General features: G+C 35.0%; 1 protein-coding gene across 2 annotated transcripts in view; it reads left to right on the forward strand.

Moving 5' to 3' along the window:
* The window catches only part of SNX7 (sorting nexin 7), a 95770-nt gene extending 77718 nt beyond the window's left edge, over positions 1-18052 (forward strand). For both annotated transcript variants that reach the window (XM_059136192.1, XM_059136193.1), the window contains exon 9: positions 17572-18052. In XM_059136192.1, the coding sequence (XP_058992175.1) occupies positions 17572-17658 (87 nt within the window). In that variant the 3' untranslated portion in view covers positions 17659-18052. The remainder of the gene's footprint in view (positions 1-17571) is intronic.
* The last annotated feature ends 4549 nt before the right edge of the window (positions 18053-22601 follow it).

Consider the following 22601-nt stretch of genomic DNA (forward strand, 5'->3'; position numbering starts at 1 on the left):
AATAGCTTCCCTAGACTTAATTTCATCCAGCAAAGAGGAACTGTTCTATAACAGGACAGAAACCTGGGGGAAAAGTACCCTTTTCAAATTCTGGGAGGCAAGAGCAAAGGAAAGAAACCCAGGCTATTCCCTAGGATTTAGTAAGGTGGTTTTAAAAAGTTATAGAAAGTTTAGTTGTTATTATGAAGTCACAGACTGGAAAAGAGAATATAAGAGGAATGAACAATTCTAAAAAGTAAAAGTGAAGCAGTTACAAGATCAGATATGATTATACTGTGGACCATGGACTATAAAAGACAAAGACGCAAGGGATGTAGTCAAAGATGAAGACAGAGGAAACAGTGTCAGGAAGCACATTTCAGGAAGAAGTGAGGTTTGGGGAAAAAAAGTGAATGACTTCCAAAGAGTATCAAAATCACGTGGAAGTGGGTGTTGAGGAACCTCTTTGGATGCAAGAAAGCTAGGAATTAGTAAGCTGTAATAAAATTAGTAAAGTGAATCTTTAATGGAAACCATGTTATGGAAGCTGGAAAAACAGAACTACTTCAATTCTATTTCATTCCTGTTTTCTCCATCAAAGAGGATGAAAGTATAAGTTGAAAGATTTATAAAGCAAATATAAATCAAAGCTAACAAAAATCCAGTATATTTGAAGAGATAATAAAGCAACAACTCTCCATTTCCACAAAAAGAGAAGTCTGGGTATATTCTCTTTTCCAGTGAGAGATGCAAAAGCCCTTTCTTTACCAGCCCCAAAAGCAGTGCTTACCAAGCCTTAGTTGTAGCCCCTATAATTCTAAACTGACTGAAGTCAGGAAGCTCAACAGACTTCTGCTCACCAAGGAGAAATGCAGACTGCTTTTCTTTCCTAGGTAAATACTAAAATTAGTTTCAGAGAAAGTTTTGGGGAATACTGGAACAATGACACCTTTTTTGAAGGTAGTTAACCTCTGTAATTTCTGATATATACCATATACAATCACATAATAACTGCTCAAGTCTTTGTGAATAGCCTTTCTTGTAGAGAGAAGGGTAGGGGTGCCAGAGACTCTTCCCATAGAGCTATTTAATATCATTTTGACCCCAAGGAATGACAGGTAGTTTTTGAGCTTTCCTTTGACATGTTGGGACAGAGGCATAATAAGTGGCCTATATTGAACCATTTAAAAATTATTTTTTATATTGGCAGTCTCTAGGATGAAACCAAGTAAACAGATACTTTCTTTAAAGTTAATGTGTCTCAGGATGCCTGAGTGGCACAGTCAGTTAAGCGGCTGCCTTTGGCTTGGATCATGATCCCAGTGTCCTGGGATCGAGTCCCGCATCGGGCTCCTTGCTCGTCAGGGAGCCTGCTTCTCCCTCTGCCTCTGCTTGCCTCTCTGCCTGCCTGTGCATGCTCCCTCTCTCTCTCTCTGACAAATAAATAAACATAAAATCTTTAAAAAATAATAATAATAAAGTTAATGTGTCTCATCTCAGCTCCCTAATCATAAGAACAAAGAAGGTGGCTACAGCTGGGAATTAATTCAGTTATCTCAGACAGCGATTTTTTAATCCATGTCAGGGGATTTTTTTAAAAAATATATTCATGCCTCATACCATCTACTAAAGTTGGTACCTGACCTGATCCCTAGGACCCAAGAAGACAGATTTCTTGATGGTGCTAAAATAGCCCTTCAGACGAGTCTACATCTTTGAAACTCTTTGAAGAACGTTTCAGAATTATATTATATAGATCCCAGGATTAAGTAGATTCCTACTGTGCATAGACTAGATGTCCTGGAAAGCAAATACACCAGCTTAAGAGGCCAAGATGCTTAGATTTCTAATTAGCCTAACCATTTTTATACCAGTTAAAATTTTCAATACATTACATTCTTGTGTCCACATTAACTACTTTCTTACTTACCGGAAGTCACTCACTGGGGGCCTGAATGTCTGGATTAGCTAATTCAGGCTACATCACACCACTTTTCTATGGACCATCCAATTCATTTAGGGGTGGTCATCTTCACCAAAAAGAAAACACCAAGTTTTCATCTTACTGCCATTAAATGGCAACCCATTGAATACCTAGGAGCTTTCCCTTTGTGTTTTTAGTGTAGAGACCAACACTACTGATTATTTAATGACTCATCTTGTCTTCATCTTTACTCTCTAGGCCATGGAAAAAAATTTTTTTCGTGAACACTCGGTTCCTATTTTAAATGGAATCTAAAGGTGTACAGTAAAAATGATCAGAGCAAGGAGAACAGAAGTGATTAACAATGTTATCCTAAGATTTTAAAACTTTGTATTCTCCCTGTTTGATGAGAGGCTTCACCACTGATTACAGAACTAATGCAATTCTATTTGGCTTAAAAGACTGCTGTATTGTTATCAACTAACTACCTTTTGAACTTATACCTCAATAATTTGATACAAGTTTTTGGTGATATAGGTGAATGTTCCCCTACTATTGCAAAATATTATCCCCTACATTGATGACAGGGTCCTGTTTTCATATTCCAAGTTGTAAATCTACCTCTAACTAGTTTTTTTCCAAAGAAGTCTTTCTACTCAAGCCAAAATTATTTTGCAGCATCAAAATCATCTTCAGCATGCGAAATAATCATATATTTTGTGGAAGACAACTCATTTAATTCACTAAGTCTTTATCTTGGTGTTCACACTGAAATTTGCTCTCTTCCAAATTTAAGTTTTATGCGAACCATATTAAGTTCTGGTTATGCTAGAAGATACCTCTGACTTAAAAAAATAGAGCAAACTAATTATCTACATCTTTCACTAGCTATTCAAAATACTGAATTCAGTCCTAATGATGCATTTTGAAAGTAACGTTGACAAACTAAGATGTAATCAGAATAAGGTTATGGTGATAATCGTCTTAGAAGTGCATCTTCATTCAAAAAAATAGAAAAGAAAAAAGGAATTTGGATGGCAGTCATGGAAGAAGGATTACATGTTTTATTGTTGCTTCAGATAATATATCTAAAACCAACTCTTAGAAATTGTATAATTTGAACTCACACACAAAACTATTTCCTATGTGTTACAATTTTCTAAATTATATTAAATTGCATTTTAAAGAAATAAATTCTTTGTCACTGGGAGTTTTTAAACAATTGTTGAGTAATGTAAATCAGTAACTCTGTGTATACTCGAGTCTCTCAATGCATTTTATAAAAAATTAGTGTTTTGTAATGTTAATGAGTGATAATTTTTTTTTTAAAAGATTTAATTTATTTATTTGACAGACAGAGATCGCAAGTAGGCAGAGCAGCAGGCAGAGAGAGAGAGGAGGAAGCAGGGTCCCAATCGAGCAGAGAACCCGGTGTGGGGCTCCATCCCACGACCCTGGGACCATGACCTGAGCCGAAGGCAGAGGCTTTAACCCACTGAGCCACCCAGGTGCCCCAAAGAGTGATACTTTGAAAGAAAAAGTTCTGTAGTCAAAGAAGTTTGGATTAAATGAAGTTAAACAGGTTTATTTCCTAAAGAAGGTCTTAGCATACTTTATGTGCTTACATGGTTTGTGAATCTGAAGATACAATTTCCTTGACTAGATCAGCATTTCTTTTTGAGGGATTAGCATGTCATGGAACACAGCCTGGGAAACCTGGGATAATTATGTTGATCTCTAAAGTAACGCTACTTAATGTGTGGACTGATGCACAGTCCATAAGTTGTTTATTTAAAAGATTCATAACAAGATAAATCAGAAGTTGAAGCTAATCAATTAAAAGCTTCTACAGCATTTAGACATCACCCTGACATCCAGGTAGTTGATTAGTAGACTTGTTATGTTGATTAAGTACTGGCCAATTAAGTATTGGCCAATATCATTTGGCTTATACGGTGACTCATGTGGCGGGCACTGCAGACTAATCATGCTTAGTAGGATCACTCAATGGAGCTTGGGGATTGAAAGAAAGAGTTGTGTTCTTCACCATTGATAGTCTGAGAAGCACTGCTCTGAAGTCCCATCTATTTTCTAAGAGTCCGCTCATCTCTTAGGCTTAACATAGTGAGTGCTCTTTCTCATTTAAAAGTTTACACTTTATTTAATATTCAAGTATTATATAAAGTATATAAAACAGTCAATTAAAAAAACTCAATTATAGAATTAAGTTTAAATGCAACAGGGTGTAATTTTTACTTCTAAAGAAACCTTAAAATCAATTGTCATTTTTAGAATTCTAAAGTAATTATGTAACTAACTACTGTTGATCCTTGAACAACACAGGAGGTGACGGTTGCCAATCCTTCATGCAGCTAAAAATCTGGGTACAGCTTTTGTCTTCCCCAAAACTTAATTGCTAATAGCCAACTGTTGGCCAGAAGCCTTACCAGTAAAATAGTTAATTAACGCATGTTATGTAAGTCATATATATTATTCTGTATTCTTACGCTAAAGTAAGCTAAAGAAAAAAATGCTATTAAGATCATGAGGAAGAGAAAATACATTTACAGTACTGTCCTGTAAAAAACCTGCAGATAAGTAGACTCATGTAGTTAAAACCTGTACTGTTCAAGAATCTGCTGTATTCTGTTGTTTTATTAAGTGAGAATTTCTGTTCTGAATTGTACATTCAAAAGCCATAGCTACAGCTCACGTTTTCACCTAACCATAGATATCTTTTGTTAGGTTTCTGTAAGTTTTGAAGGTTTTTGTGTATTTCAAGCTTCTGCTTTCTTAAAATCTTATCTTAAAAATATTCTCATTAATCTCATATTCTGTGATATTATTTCTCAATTATATATACAAATGAAGTTAAGTTTAGGTGTGAAATGGACATTTATGCTGGAGCATAGACCGTCTGTGCCTCTTTCCCATCCTTTAGATTAGACGAGTTTTTCTCTTGTTAAGCTAATCAAGGATTTGAATAGAAGATTACATATTTATAATTTCTAAAAACATCTAGTTTCTGAATCAAGGACTTTCATCTTATTGTGCTTCGTAAATGATAGGCCCTAGTCTACAGACCAATAATATGTAATTCCTGTAAAGAAAAGGAGGGGATTTAGACACACACACATGCACATGTACACACCGCATGATATAACATCTTGAAGAAAGAAGGTGATTGAAAAAAATTAAAGTTGGGTATCAGGATGGTTGCTACTAGCTAATTGTAAAATCTTAGTTGTGTCTTCTCTAAACCCAGTTTTCTAATCTGTCAGTAGAGGTGTTAATAATCCTCCCCTTCCCCACCACTATCCACACACTGACCTCATAAATCTTTAGGAGAATAAAATTAGAACACATGTGTGAAATGCTTTATAAAACAATGCACTGAAACATCATAGCTATGCCTTGATAAATTTTCAGTAATTCAAAGTTAAATGTGCTCCTTTTTAGTTTGCTGTACTTTCAAGGTATAGTTAAACAAGTGCAGATAAACTTGGTGTTTGAAATGTCTGGAACTAAACTGGACATCATGTATATTATTGGTCAAAAACTGATGATAAGGAATAGGAAAGTATGAATTGAAAATATTTAAATTTCAAATTTTGGCTCTTGTATTAATTCTTTTGCTAAAGATTTCTGATGTATCAGACGTTTTGCAGCTCCACTTTTCCCATGTGTAAAAATGAGAGAAAGGGAATAAATTATATCCAAGCTTCTTTCTTTTATTTTTTTCAGCATAATTTTTTTTTTTTTTTAATGTTATGTTAGGCTCTTTGTTTCTTTAGCAGATCTTGAGTTAGAGAAGCCAGACTAATAGGACAAAATAATAAAAACTTGGACCACAAGATGGCGTTTGTAGCTAATGAGTCCTTTTGCATTAACTGTAAGTATTTGCAGATTTATAAATCAAGCTTATTACTTATATTCTTGAGAGATATATAAAAGTAATTTTTAGAAAAAATATGCAAATTATGTTATTTCAAAGTTGTTGATAGTTCTAAAATTATAAATTGGCTGATGATTCTTAGAGGCTGAATTTAGACTTTTCCAAAAATGAAATATAATGAGCAACTTTAAGCTATTACAAAATAATAGAAGTTGCTTTCCTCTAGCAATATCATCTCGAATTTCTTTCTGGATTGATTACATTCACAATTTAAAATAACGCAGTTCCTGTAGGTTTTCAATACTGTTCTGAATCTTCGGTTTAGCTGGTAAAAACCAATTACTGAAATATTACACATCCCATTACCCTCATTTTAGGCATGATCTACAATTTTTATAATGTAATTTATTTCGCAGTGAAATTGGTCTAGTACAGAGATGTTTACCGATTTGAGCTTCAATGTTTCCTCAAATGTAGGTGATGTTATTTGTGCCCCAGTTATTTGAGATAGCATTAAAATACTTAGAGGACTTTCAGTCATATTTTTCATTGTCACTTCATTAAAAAACATGCAATTAGGCAGGGTACTGCCTAAAAGGTATTTTTAGATTAGTGGGAAAAAACTAGAAGCACAACAACTTTTGGCTTAATGTGGAAACTTCAATGGTTAAAGTTTGACTTTTATCACATTTCATAATGAGAGGTTTCATTGTTACTGTTTTACACAGATTTACAGTTACTTTATTATCATAGAGATATATAAGTAGTATTTTAGAGATATATAAGTAGTATTTTATTATTTTGACTTATGTGATAATTTGGGTGAAACTAAATTTTTTATTAGCTGTTCCACAAACAAGGTGGTAGCATTACTGGTGGAGACATTAAACTTTATATTGACATTGCATGTTGGCCAAGAGCATGGCTGTGGACAGGCACACCTTGTAACTTTGAGCTGAGAGAGCTCAAAGACTTTATCTTAGTGAGCATCAGTGTCCTCCTCTATAAAATGCTAAAAATAAGAGTATATCCATCACAGATTTGTTTGGGTATTAAAATATATCTGTATGTATGTGTGCATGCATGTATGGAATGGAATAGGAAAAATGAAAGAAAATTCCTAGAAGCAAAATTTAGTATTCCCTATAAGTGACTAAAAATAAACTATTTTAATGCTTTTATGGTCATAAACATCCTTCTAGGAGTCTCCTGCAGCTTATTCCTTAAGCCACAACTTACTCTACTTGAGACTGAAATTGTCATATAGGAAATGTTTCAAAGCTGATAGATTATGATAGAGAGATAGATAGATAGATTAAAACATACATAATATCCTTGGCTTGGCCTTATTGAAAATAGATTTCAATAAATGTAGATTACCAATAGAGCAGCAATAGTAGTCACTGAAAATATTTCTCATTAGTTTATGAATCATCTCTTTGGAAATTATTCATAATGAATATTATGAAATAATATATAAATATATAAAACTAATATACAAGTAATATATATAACATAATGAAAATCATCTTGTAAATATCAGATACTGAGGAAAGAGGTAAAATCTTATGTTCGATGCATTTCCACACTGTGTCAAGCCAAGGAGAGCAAGACAGTTTTATAAATTATGTGCACTATCGTTTCCCAACTTCTTCCGGTTAGCCCCTGGAAACATTCACTTTCAGTTCTGGGCTCACAATTAATGGACTTATGCAGTCCAAGCCCCTTATTTTATGAAGGAGTAAACAGGCCCAGAGCAGTGAAGATACTTGTTTGAAGTCACACGGCAGGACAGAACCCCTTCATACATCATGAGCCTGAGAAAATACGGATTCTTAAACATGCCAGCTTTCGTTGGAAGCTACCTTGTATCTATAGAAACACCATTCTTGTCATCATTCCTTCTCTGGAAAACTTGGTCACATCTACTTGTAGGATGATTACACATTTACAAGAACTGAAGAGACATTTCTCTTTTCTTTTTTTTTTTTTTTTTTTTTAAGATTTTTTAAATTTACTTGACAGGCAGAGATCACAAGTAGGCAGAGAGGCAGGCAGAGAGAGGGGGGAAGCAGGCTTCTCGCTGAGCAGAGAGCCCAACATGGGGCTCGATCCCAGGACCCTGGGATCATGACCTGAGCTGAAGGCAGAGGCTTTAACCCACTGAGCTACCCAGGCCCCACATTTCTCTTTTATAATGGCAGATTCTCATCAACACCTTTGCTGAAGTAGCATACAGATTTACTTTCACCCCAGTGTTGGAAATTAAAACTTATTTCCTATTTCCTTATTTCTGTCCATGTGTTTAAGAAGTTTTTAAGCATGTGTATAGGAACAAAAAGGCTTTTGTTTACCTATTGGGTCTGTTCCCCCAGCTCTGGCTCACCTTCCTCACTGTACAGCTTCATTTTCCAGTCCTGCCCTTCAAAGAGAAGCTACAGTTTGGGGGCCTGTGGCTACAAACTGGGGCCACCTCGGGAAGACATGCTTAGTTAATGAGGATTTGTGATACCTTTACTTTTTGGTCACCCACCATCCTGCCCAGTAGCCTGTACAGCATATTTATTGGCTTGCTTTTTCTGCAGTGAGGCACAAGAGGCAGTGGGAAGAAAAGTACTGAAATCCATAGGTACAGTTTTCTTAACTACAAGAAGCAATTCCTTGATTTTGTCAAAATATTGTTGTATCAAATAAAATGATAATGTGTGGAAGATTAGGACACATTACTCAATTCACAGTGGAATTCCTATTGTTGATTCTCTGATGATAACATGAGAATTTTAAACTAGAATGAGCTGCTGGGTCCTGCTAAAAGGTCAGGCCGACAGTGATGCTGGGTATTTTTGATTGTTACTCCAATTTTGATAGATATTAGCTTGCTTCACTAATTGTAATGATTTAAAAGTGGAAAAAATCAATTCCTTGCTAGAAAGCAATAAGAAGCCAAATAGCAGAAATATCTTTTTAAGAAAACACAATTTACAATTATAAGCAAGTCTCACGCTAGGTTTTGAGATTATGTTGCTGTTGTTCTGTTTTGTTTTGTTTTGTTTGCAGTAGAACTTCAGTATTTTTTTAAATTATTTTTATTAACATATAATGTATTATTTGCCCAAGAGGTACAGGTCTGTGAATCATCATCAGGCTTACTCACTTCATACCACTCTCCATATCACATATCCCCCCCAATGTCTATAACCCAACCAGCCTCTCCCTACCCCCCTCCTCACAGCAACCCTCAGTTTATTTTGTGAAATTAAGGGTCTCTTATGGTTTGTCTCCCTCCCGATCCCATCTTGTTTCATTTTTTCCTTCTCTATTCCCCAAACCTCTACTGTGACTCTCAAATTCCTCATATCAGGGTGTGTGTGTGTGTGTGTGTGTGTGTGTGTGTGTGTATAGGAATACTATGTTGCTGTCATTTTGATGACTCTTAATCTCCAGTGATCACAGTCCTGGACACAGTAGATACTGAACTAAAGTGCTTAACTACATGATACAAACAATCCATTTCTTGAGACTTTGCTTGGTTTTTCACGCTTAAAACCAGAAAGAGAAAAGAGATTTTTTAAAGAGTTTTATGGATTATCTTTTATTATTTTAAAATAGATGAACATACATTAATTGGATAAATGTACAAATTGGATAAATGTACAAATGGACATATTAACAGGGTAATATTAAATATTGGCAGAGGGGACAGTTGACATATTTACTTAGGGGAAAAAAAAAAATCAAAATTCCAAAAGAGGTCTAGTAACATCAGGACCTACCTAGTTCAGGTTTAGAGAGCAATAGAAGCCAGGATGTCAATTAATTAATATTCAGGTTGAAAACTGCAGTTTTTGTGACAACCAGTGTATTTGTATATGTAGTTCAATACATTCATTCTCTCTAATCATCTGCATTTACTGAGCACTTAATGTATCCCTATCATGTATTAACTAGGTCCTCTTCAAAGCGTTTGTGTGCTCCTAGAAATACATAAAGAATTTCCAAGAGGTATGGAGGGAATCAATTTCTACACAATCCACCTGCATATACACACTTCCCTAAAATTTTTTTGGCTTAATGCCCCCTACATTCATGTATTTTCTTAATCATCTCTCCTTCCAGAATTGCCCTTTTTTCCACTAGGTAAAAGAAAGGTCTCTCATCTTGATGGCCCAGTGACATGTTGAATGTATCCTGGTGGTCATTCAGGAGATTAGTTACTTTCCATTTGTTGATGAATAAGTATTGGCTGTACTACTTACCAGATTTGTAATATCACAGATGTACTTAACCTTTTGTGCCTCAGCTTTCTCATCTGTGAAATAAGATATGTAGCAATCATTGTAAGGTGGTAATATGAAAGTAATGTGCAATAAGGAAGCCATTGCAATGCCTGAGCAAGGACTCACATTGATACATATTGCTGTGTCATGTTATTTCTACATGTAACATTCTAGAACTCATATTTCAAAATACATAAATTGTTTTTCTTCCTGTGGTTTGGTAGATGGTAAAGAGAGAGTTCCGTAGCTAACTTGTCTTTTTTACTAAGTGTCCCATTTAGGACTTGAGAAATGAAAATGTTAATTCACAACACTAATCAGTGCGGATATCTACTGAATATCTTCCTCAGACATTTATTAAACTGGGATAGTTGAAGCAGAATAGGACAAAAAGAGTTTCTTCACGGGAGAATTAATGCCGTCTTTGGTGTAATTTGGATCACTTATTTGACAGGAATTCTAAATAGAGCAGACTGCTCAGAATTACATTTTGAATTTTACCTTGCAGAGTTAAGAAGTTTATTCAAATGATAGTTTGGCAGGAGTTATCAGAAAGATGTGGTATCTCCTGAAAGCAGTAATTGCTTTGGGCTGCCCGGCAGGGTTACCAGATAGTAGAATTGTGTATGGATTTGCAGAGGAGGCCAGAGGGCTCTAGTAGAAATGACGTTCACAAGGGAAACAGGGATTTTCCCAGAGGCAGCATGTGGTCTGCCCTCTATTGTGCCACCGGTCCCCATGTTTTATATTGTAGCTAGAGGCTTAAAGTGATTTGTATTTGGTATTTTTCTGTTTCCTGCTTTGTTTAGATATAGAATTTGGTGAAAGAGATTTTTGAGTATATGTAAAGCTGAGTTTTACTTTCTTTTTTCCCTATAAATTTCTATGTACAGCTTTAGTGACATACAGAATTTTTTATATGCTGTGTTTTTATTTTCATTCAGTTCAAAATACTTTCTGTCTATATTTCCTTCTGAATTCTTCTTTGACAGAGGGTTATTATATATGTAAGTTTCCTGTTTAGATTTCAGATATTTGGATATGTTTCAGATGTTCCCTCTCTATTGCTGATTTCTAATTTAATTCCATTATGTCCAGGGAACAAACTTCATGTGACTTGACTCTTTAAATTTACTGAGACTTCTTTTGTAGCCTAGAATATGGTCTGTTTTGGTAAATGTCGTATGTGCACAAGAATAAATACGCATTTTCCTTTCTATAGGTGTCAGTTAGGTCAGCTTGATTGATAATAGTGTTCCAGTTTTCCGTATCACTTCTGATTTTCAGTCCACATGTTCTATCAGTTCTTGTGAGAGAGGTGTCTCAAAATCAATTATAATTGTGGATTTGTCTTTCTCCTTACATTTCTATCAGTTTTTGTTTCATGTATTTTAAAACTCTGCCATTATATAGATATAAATATTTTAAATTATGCCTAGATAAATTGATGTTTATCATTTGTGAAATAACCTTTATCTCTGATAATAGTCTTTGTTCTAAAACCTATTTTATCTGATATAGCCACTCTAGCTTTCTTTTGACATGTGTTTCATAGTATATATATATATTTTTTTGCCCTTTTAATTTAAATGTATTTGTATATTTTTCTTCTAAGTGGAATATTGGTGGGTCTTGTTTTTTATTTAGTAGGACAATCTGTGTCCTATTAGAATATTTTAGCTTATTGACACTGAAATTGATTATTGATATGGCTAGATCTGAGTCCATTATTGTGCTCTTTGTTTTTTATTTGCTCCATCTCTTTGCTCCCATATTCTTCTCTATGCCTCCTTTTGGATAGTAGACAGTTTTGTATGATTTCATTTTAGCTCATTTGTTGGTGTTTTAGATATGCTTTTTATTTTTGATGCTTATTTTCAGGTTTATTGTTTATAGCTTAATCTTATCATCAAGTATATTCAAGTCATATTATACCACTTCACCTGTCCTTTATGAACCTATAATCATATTTCTCATTTTCTTTTTCCTGACCTTTATGCTCTTTTTGTCATATATTTTATTTGTACATGTATTATAAGCCTCACAAGGTCTTGTTACTATTATTATTAATAATCAAGTAGTCAATTGTATTTTAAATAAATTTAAGAAATATATTTTTCTTATTCCCTATAATTGTCATTCTGTATTCTTCATTCCTTTGAATGGATTCATATTTCTATCTGGTCTCATTTTCTTTTTGCCTGATAAATTTTTTTTTTTAAACATTTCTTGTAGTATGGTCTGTTGGTGACAAATTCTTAGCTTTTATATGTCAGAAAATATCTTTATTCCATCTTTGTTTTTGAAGGATACCTTTGCTAGGCATACAATCCTATATATTTTTTAATATTTTTTCTTTCAGTACCTTTAAAATATTACTCTGCTGTCTTCTTACTTATATTATCTTGGATGAGAAATACTTATCCCTATTTTTCCTTCTTTTATATGTAACATCATTTTTCTCTGTCTTTAAAGATTGTCTTTATCACTGGTTTTGAGCAATTTGGTTAGAAATTGGCTTGATGCATTCTTCCTCATGTTTCTCATGTTTAGGCTTTATTGTGTTTCTTGAATTTGTGCATGTGTACTTTATCAAATTTGGAAAAAATGGCCATTTATATTTTCAAAAGTGTTTGTGCACCTCACCTTCTCAGCAATGCTAATTACATATATATCACCCTACTGCAAGCTGTCCTCTGGCTCACTGATGCTCTTCTCCTTTCTTCTCATTGATCTTTTTTCTTTGTGGGTCCGCTTTCAGATGCTTTCCATTTCTGTGCCTTCACCTACACTAACTTTTGTCTTCTGCATTGGGCTTACACATTATTAATTTCATTCATTATATTTTCTCATCTCACACATAGTAATTTTCATCTCTGGAAGGCTAGTTTGTGTCTATTCTTCATTTATTCCATACCTCTACTTAACTCTGAACAGCTAGGACACTTTTATAATAACTCATTTAATGTCCTTGTCTGCTAAATCTAACATCTTTTTCAATTCTGCGTCAGTTTCTTTTTTTTTTTTTCCAAATTTTTATTTAAATTTCAGTTAGTTGACATGCAGTGTAATATTGGTTTCTGGTGTAGAATTTAGTAATTCATGACTTACAGACAATACCCAGTACTCATGATAAGGGCCCTCCTGAAACCCCATCACCCATCTAGCCCATCCCCTCTCCACCTTCCCACTCTAGGAACCTTCAGTTTGTTCTCTATAGTGGAGAGTCTCTTTTCTAGTTTGTGTCTCTTCCCCCTCCCCTCAATGCTCCTTTGTTTTGTTCCTTAAATTCAACATATGAGTGAAATCACATGGTATTTGTCTTTCTCTGATTGACTTATTTCACTAAACATTATACAGTCCAGCTATATCCACATTGTTGCAAATGGCAGGATTTCACTCTTTTTATGGCTGAGTAATATTCCATTGTATATAAATTTCAATTGATTGATTTTTCACCTCATAATGGGTTATGTTTCCTTCCTTTTTATACTAGTAATTTTAGTTAGATGCCAGATATGAACTTTGTTGCATGTTGAATATTTTTCTATTCCTATAGCACTTAATTTTAAGTTGCTTAGACAGAATTTGATCCTTTAGGGTCCTACTTTTAAGATTTGTTAGGTGGCACTTGAGCATCTTTTAGTATAGGGCAAATTATTTCCCAATATTGAGGCAAGGCCCTTCTTTATATTCTACCCGATATCTCATGAATTATGGGATTTTCCAGTCTCTTTTAGTGAGATCCTGTACTATTCCAGGCCTTGGGAGAACATGGACACTGTTCACTCTACTCCTCACTGGTGGCTTTTTTTCCAGGCCTCAGGTAGTTTTTACTTATCAGGACTCCACTGAATACCCAAGGGAGACCCACCACATGTCTCCAGAGTGCTCCCTCTGCTCTCCTTCTCTGGTACTCTGCTCTCCGAACTCTCCTGCATTACCTTTCCGTAGACTCTTAGCTCCATCTCTTCAACTCCATCTCTTCAACTGCCTGGTTACATCTAAGTTCAGCTTCTTCCACCATGGCCTGGAAATGCTCTAAGGCAATAAATAGGTGTATTGGTGTGCTAAGACTGCCATAACAAAATACCAATACTAAGTGGCTTAAAATATTAAGTGGCTTAAACAACAAAAAATTATTTTCTTGCAGTTCTGGAGTTTAAATGTGCAAGATCAAGATGTTGGCAGACTTGGTTTCTTCGGAGGCTTTTCGTCTTGACTTTGCAGATGGCAGTCTTCTCCCAGTGTCCCCACATTGTCTTTTCTCTCTGCTGTCGTCTTCTTGTATAACCAGTTTCCTCTTATAAGAATACTACTCAATTTGGATTAGGGCCCATCTTCACAGCCTCATTTCAACTGAATCACCTCTTCAAAGGCCTTATGTCCAAATACTTCCACGTTCCTTAAGTACTTCAACAAATGGATTTTTATTGTATTAATTTTATTTTTTTTAATTTAACTTCAGTTTTTAACATAGAGTGTATTACTGGTTTCAGAGGTAGAGGTCAGTGATTCGTCAGTCTTATGTAACACCCAGTGTTCATTACTTCCCGTGCCCTCCTTAATGTCCATCACCCAGTGATCCCATCCCCCCACTCCCCTCCTCTCCAGCAACCTGCAGTTTGTTTCCTGTGATTAAAGGTCTCTTGTGCTTTTCCTCCCTCTCTTGTTTCATCTTGTTTTATTTTTTCTCTCTTCCCCTATGATCCTGTTTTCGACAGATGAATTTTGAAGTATCTTGGAATGTGCTTCAACAAATGAGTTTTGGGGACACAGTTCTGCCCATAACCGTAGGGTAATCATAGAGCTCAGATTGTTTTTATCATGTCTCTCAAGGACCGCTGTCCTTTGTTGCCTGATGTTCAGGGTCTTAAAAACTGTCATTTCATATTTTTTTTTTAATCTATCTATCTATCTATCTATCTATCTATCATCTATACTTTTTTAGCAGAAGAGTAAATCTAGGCCTTACTACACCATTTTGGCTAGCAACAGAAGTCCTAAGCCCAAGCACTTAACCAGTGGACTCCTTACATTGCCCTTCTACAGATATGAACAGAGGTTTACGGGCTTACTCCTACTAGGAAACATGCATTAACTCATTCTAGTCTGATTTAGATCCCACTGATATTTATTTTCATCATACCCTGCAACTTCATAGACCCTGAAGTTGATTATAGTTGCTTACTTATGTCCCTTTGCTAAATCACAATTTTTATGAGATCAAGGATTGTGCCCCAGAACCTACCGTAGTGCCTGATATTAGTAAGAACTCAAACATATTTGTTGAGTGAATAGATATTTTATGTCAACCCCTACGTCTCAAATTATGTATAGTTTGGGTGTTTATAAAAGACATAGATCTAAAAGTTGAAAGAGAGATCGAATGCGAGGTATTTATCTTTAATGCCTTCTCATGGGTATAAGCATTTAGATGTGAGGACATCTCCTCCTTCTCCAGCACCATGCCAGAGGAGGCCCCTCTGCCTGCCAGGTGGCCCCTGTCATAGCTGCCTGGCTTTCTCTCTATTCCCTGACCTCTCCTTCCTTCCCCCTATTTTAGTTTGTTATTTCTTCATCCCAATGAGGTAGATACTGTCATTGTACACGCAAAGTAGAAAATCAGAGAGTTAGTAACTTACTAAAGAATAAAGGTAAATCCCAGAACTGATTCATCACAGTAGCTGATATTATGCTTCATGGCTTATTCTTGGCTTCCAGTACGCTAAAATTTTTAAATAAAAAATATCCCTTAAAGTCTTGATAGACTTATTCTTATGAGACCTATATTATACCAAGCCTGACTTTCAAAATACATATATCACAAAATAAATACTCAACATTTTACCCAGTAATTTAGTCAGTTTTTTTTTAAATTTGGCAATTAAGTCTTCCACAGTATTTTCTACTGTTCTCATGCAAATATATAATTTTCTAGCCTTATTATTCATTTCCTCTTCAAACTATCTCAGAATCAAATCACTGCATATACCCTTTATAAAAACCTTGTTTGGCAAAATGTTTCCCATATTCTAAATCTTCAGTTTGAAAAACTGTTGTATATACACACATATATGCATATGGGTGTACATATATGTGTATGTGTGTGCATACACATACACGCACACACACACACATAAGTTCATAAGTCCATACTCTCTGGAACACAGTGCATTTATAATTTGGGAAGCTTAAAAACAATCTTTTTTAAAGATTTTATTTATTTATTTGACAGAGAGAGATCACAAGTAGGCAGAGAGTTAGGCAGAGAGAGAAAGAGGGAAGCAGGCTTCCTGCTGAGCAGAGAGCCCAATGCAGGACTCGATCCCAAGAACCTGAGATCATGACCTGAGCCGAAGGCAGTGGCTTAACTGACTGAGCCACCCAGGTGCCCCTGGGAGGTTTAAAATTTTGAGTTTGTACTGTGTTTGGCAAATTGCTGGTTGTCACTTAGTACTTGTCAGATATGGACATATTAAAGCTATAAAAGGATTAGAGGATAAAGAAGTGATATGAAAGTAGTTTAGAGAAGTAAGCCAGTGTTAATCAGTCCAACTTCAGTGTATTATATATAAAAAAGATATATATGTATTTGTATATAGCAATCTATCCACATTTGCAAAAAAACCCCATGATTTCTTTCCTAATCAATATTAGCTTATACTGAATATATGTTAGAGTAGGTTTTAGAAGAACCCTAAATATGTGCAAACTATTAAAATTATGCTGTGGATAAGCTTCATACAGATAACTGAGACTCGGCCTAGGCAGGTCAGCACTAGGCAGTATCACAAAGGTGGCCACATTCCTGTTGGCGTGTCCCCACCACCTTCAGTCTCGTCTGATCCTTTTTCATCTCCTGTGGCACATGAATGACCAAGTTTCACCACCTAGTCCCAAGAGACCATCATAATACAGTAACTGCTAATTTTTACTTTGCGCTAAGCATTCTGCATAGGGATTTATACAGATTACAGAACTTTGATGTTTTACATTTGCCCTAGTGGTTCAGTATTTTCATTAATGTAATTTTATAGCTGGAGAAACTATAATAAAGATTCATCAGCTTACCCAAACTCAAACTTGTAGTAGGATTCAAATCTGATAGATGCATGCTTATATCCCCACTTCCCTGTGTAGATGCTTAACGCCTGCCTCCTCAGATCCAAATGGTTCATCTTTTCATCCATAATTTAGCAGTTTCCTTTCCTGACAGTGGGGTAATATGGGATTATTTTAGCAAACTAATTCATACTCATTTTTTTAACCTTTTGTTTTCCTCTTATTATCAATAGTATCCCTCATTATAAATTAAAATATGTAGAAAACAACAAGGATTCTGGTGGGAGATTGAAAACAACAAGGATTCTTGTTGGTGGGAGAGAGGAGCAGGGAAGACTGCTCTAGGAACAAATACATAAGGATTTATTAATCCTTTCACTGCTGAAAGTTAACTACTGTTGATCTCCTCATGGTGTATTTCCATTATTCAGTGCCTTGCTACATGGGAATCCTTCCTTGCATCACAGACTGACCTCCACATGGAAGAAACCTCTGAAGATAAACCTGAAGCCCACTGAGGACTTCCGTGTGATCTTTGGGAGACAGCATCTATTAACCAAAGTTACTCTTTCTGGATGGGTTTTGTCCTTTATGAAGTGGATGAAAAATGTTTCACACTATCTGGAAAACCAACAGCTTGAAACTCAGGTATTCCAGATAATTGATATGAATTTGAAGATATATATATATACAGATAGATCGATAAATAGATAGATAGATATATACAGATAGATCGATAAATAGACATCTGTATCTATCTATCTATATATTTAGCTTAGTTTTTATTTTAAATTTGTGTGCCAATAAGTACATACAGAAATTTTTTGCCCAAATGTTTGTTTGTGGAACATGTCATTTTAAATATATTATGAAGACTCATAAACTTTTAATAAAAAGTTTAATATGAAATGACTGGCTGTGGTGTGTTCTTTTTGTACCAGTAGCTCCAGCCTCTGAAGCAGATTCTGATAAGGATTCAGCATGTTACCAAGCATACTATGAATTTACCTTTATTTCATCACAATTTTCTCTAAAATACTATTCACTTTGACATTTGGATCTTGAAGTAAATATATAAAAAGTAATTTACTATTATTAAACATTAATGATAACTGTTCACAAGTTGGTTTGGTAAGAGTAAAGTAATTGTTTTTCGCAATTGAAAAAAATCACCCAGATACATTGACATTAATCTTTGAGTTATTAATAATCCTACGCAACCTAGTAATCAAGTAATAGTGGCCATACAAAGTGATTTCATATTTAACTTATGGCTATATTTAGAAACTACATATGTTGGTTATTTAATATTTGCTAATTTGTTGAAAAATAGATCTTTTTCAAGACTTTACAGTTTGAGGTATTTGGCTATGCACGTTATATTACATGCAGGACATGAAGTATCATTTGGGTATTAGCCTTAAATAAGTGTCACAAAAACAACCTAGACATTTGTTTTAATCAAAACAAATAGATACACAAATGCAGATGTAAAGCTAAATGTATTTCATAAATATTGGCATGTATAATTTTTAAACCATTTGTGATAATCTGACTCCATTTTTTGATGTTAGGCTGCTGGTAGCTTTTAAGCACACTTTCTCTCTTCCTCTCCTACCACATCTGGTCAAGCTGTAAGAAAGCCCAAATGCTCCCTCTTTGGCATTGACATGAGGTTCAAACCATCTGCCCCCTCTCTGCCTGCAGGAACCCACCCCCTGACCCACCATAAAAAGCCCAAACCATTCTTCTTCAGTTCTCTCAATCTGTTTTCAGAACAGCCTGAGAGGCCAGCCCAACTCTCCCCAGAAAGCCTCATTATGTAGTAATAAACCTTTTCATACCCTCGAAGGGTGTTTTTGGCATCACTACACTTGGCATCTAACACAAATTTGGGGTGAGAATCCTTCCTTTTTATTAGGATGGCCCTAACCATATTGTTATGCAACCTATTTTACTACTCCAAGCTGTGTTTTCCCTATCTGGAGGCAATGGAGATAGTAATCTCTTAACTCACAGGTTGTTAAAATGATACAGTAAACATAGAACACCTACCCAGAAGTAGAGGGTGAGGGAATTAGGTGCAGTGGTCAAAAGCTACAAACTTCTAGTTATTACTTAAGTCCTAGGGATGTAGTGTGCTACATGATGACTGTGTGTTAGCAATACTGTATTATATACTTGTCAGTTACTAAGGGACTAGATCTTAAAAGTTCTCTTCACAAAGGAAAAAAGTTGTTATGTGATGACTGTTAACTGATCTCCCTGTAATAATCATTCTGTAGTAAATACATGTATCAAATCATTATTATACAACTTAAACTTAGAAATGTTAAATGTCAATTATATCTCAATAAAACGGGAAAGAAAGAATACCTGCCAGATAAATGGTAACCATTAAGACCATTAATTATTTAAGTGGGAATCACATAAAAATACTTTATATTTTTTTTAAATAATGCTTTATATTTAGGTACAATACCTTTCTTTTTCCTCTTTAATTTTACATGTCTTGTCTCCCCCCTCCTCCTTTCTGTCCATATGATTGCCATCCCACACACATACTATGCATACCCACACAGTTAACTTTTGTTAAGTACTATGTATCTTTCCTTATATCTTCTTACAGTATTTGATACAGACTTACATATACATACATATACACACACACACACTCCCACGGTTTTAAAATTTGCTTTATAAAAATGAAGCCCTATTATACATACTATTTTGCCTCTCATTTCGTCACTCAACAATGCCTTGTGGAAATGTTCAAAGTCAAGAATAGCTCTAACACATTTCTTAAATGGGTCTATAATATACCATGGTGTGAATATGTAGTAATTTATGCAGACATTTCTTGTTTATAGTTATTTATTTTTGCTTCTAGATTATCATCTAGATAATAAATAAACCCTATACATTTTGGCTATCACTCTAACCACCACCCCCTTCTGTATCTCCAGGCCTAAGGAAACACTAATCTATTTTCTGTCTCTAGAAATTTGCCTAGTCTCATTATTTCATAAGAGTAGAATCCTAGGGGCGCCTGGGTGGCTCAGTGGGTTGAGCCTCTGCCTTTGGCTCAGATCATGATCTCAGGATCCTGGGATCGAGCCCCACATCAGGCCTTCTGCTCAGTGGGGAGCCTGCTTCCCCTGCCTCTCTTCCTGCCTTTCTGCCCACTTGTGATCTCTCTCTCTGTCAAATAAATAAATTAATAAATCTTAAAAAAAAAAGTGGAATCCTATAATATGTGATCTTTAATGATATTTGCTGATGTCTTCAGCAAATATTGTAGCATTTGTCAGTATTTTATTCTTTTTTTAAAACGGCCAAAGATATTCCATTGTATGGATATACCACATTTTGTTTATCCATTATATTTGTTTATTCTTTCGTTGATAGACATTTAGATTATTTTCAATTTTGACTATTATGAATAATGATGCTATAAAATTGGTGTATACATTTTTTGTGAGAACATATATTTTCATTTCTCTTCTTCTTTACATAGGCGTAAGATTTCTGGGTCATATCACAACTATACTTAACCATATAAGGAGTTCCCAGATTGTTTTCCAAACGGGCTACACCATTTTACATTTCATCCAGCAGTGGATGAGGGTTCTGATGTCTCCATATCCTCATGAATGCTTATTGGTTTCTGGTTTTATTTGTTTGCTTGTTTTTGTTGTATTGTAGCCACCCTATTGGGTGCAGTGATATCTTACTGTACCTTTGATTTGTATTTCCTTTTTCATCTTTTCATGTGTTTTTTGGCTATCTGCATATATTCTTTGTAGATATGTCCATTCGGGTCTTTTGCCAATTTTTAAAGTGAGGTTGTCTTTTTATTATTGAGTTAAATAGTTACTTATATATTCTAGATAAAAGTCCTTTATCAGATTATGATTTGCAGATACTTCTTTTCACTTCTTGATAATGCACTTTGAAACAAAGAAGTTTTCGATTTTGATGAAGTTCATTATTTCTGTTTTTTTCTGCTGCTGCTTATGCTTTTGGTGTCATTTTTAGGAATTCATTTTCAAATCTGAGGTTATGCAGGTTCACCCCTATGTTTTCATCTAAGAGTTTTAATTTTAGATTTAGGTCGTTGATTCATTTTGAGTTAATTTTTGCATATAATGTGAAGGAAAGACCCAATTTCATCCTTTTATACGAGGCTATCCAGTTGTCCCAACACAACTTGCTAAAGAGGCTGTCTTGTAATTTTCCGACTGGAGAACAAGTCCCTGGGACTCTTTATGTCATCATCCTTGAGGTGGGACACCTGGTATAGCTTTTGAGTTGGTTGTTGTGATGTGTGCTATGATGGTTGTTATTAATATGGAAATATGACTATTGGATACCTCATCATAAAAAGCTTCTTAATAACAACAAAATAACTCTTTTGATTTTTACTTAAAAGAAGGATTTCCCCTGAAGTTTACATACATTTTTCATTCAACACAAGCCTTCTTTCAATAACTGCTTTCCAAAACACAGATTTCCTGCTTTCAGTTAATTTTCTCTGAGTCGTATAATCTTTCAAAAAAAGACAAAGAAGGATTTTAAGTGGATGTGCCATAGCTGTTATATAGCATTGGTAATAGACTTAGTATGTCTTGAATATAATTTAAGTCCATCTTGTAATATTGCTTGTGGCCAGGTATTACTGTTTTTTCTTTTTCTCCCCCCCATCCCCCACCTAAGGATTCCACTCCCTCTACCTGTTTTATTCCAGTTACCTAGGGGGAAATTAAAAGTCTTCTTACCTCAACTGGCTCTTCAGAGCACAAGCATCAATGCTGCATCTATCATTTTGACCTGAAATCATAGGGAGAAAGAAACTTATCTCCAGCGTTTACAGGAAATGAGGTTGTATTTGGGTGAAAGTCATCATCATAGAGGATGACTCATGTGAGTTTTGGAGTCAGTGGGCTCATGTGTAAGATCCGATTTGGAGATACCACTTGTTGGGTTCACAGGTTGTATTTTTCCTTTTCTTTTTGTATTACTGGCAGCTGATTGGATAGGAAACATATATGCTCCATTTTTAGAGAACTACAAACACACACACAAACACACACTTTAAGTAGGAAATCATCACTGGACATGTGTATAATCCCAAGAAGATACAAGTGAAAATCTGGGTCCTTTCCCTTCCCTTCCCTTCTTCTTTTATTCTTTTTTCTTTTTCTCATGTCAAGACTACCTTGAAGATAGGAGGCTCTGAAGTGAAGATAAGTCTACTTATTCTATTGACCATCTGTTTCATAATCAATTTCTTTATCTTCTCTTTTCTTTAAACAGGTTTGTAAGTTATTCTCTTTTTTTCAAAACTCAGTTGAATCTGTGCCTTGACCAAGCCCTATTATGGACTGATCTCTTTTTTTATTGTGCTTTGGCTCTGTTCCTCAATTTGTCTTTTCCTGCTATTGTTTCAGAATTTTTATCG

This window comes from Mustela lutreola, chromosome 10, assembly GCF_030435805.1.
Source record: "Mustela lutreola isolate mMusLut2 chromosome 10, mMusLut2.pri, whole genome shotgun sequence".
NCBI lineage: Eukaryota > Metazoa > Chordata > Mammalia > Carnivora > Mustelidae > Mustela > Mustela lutreola.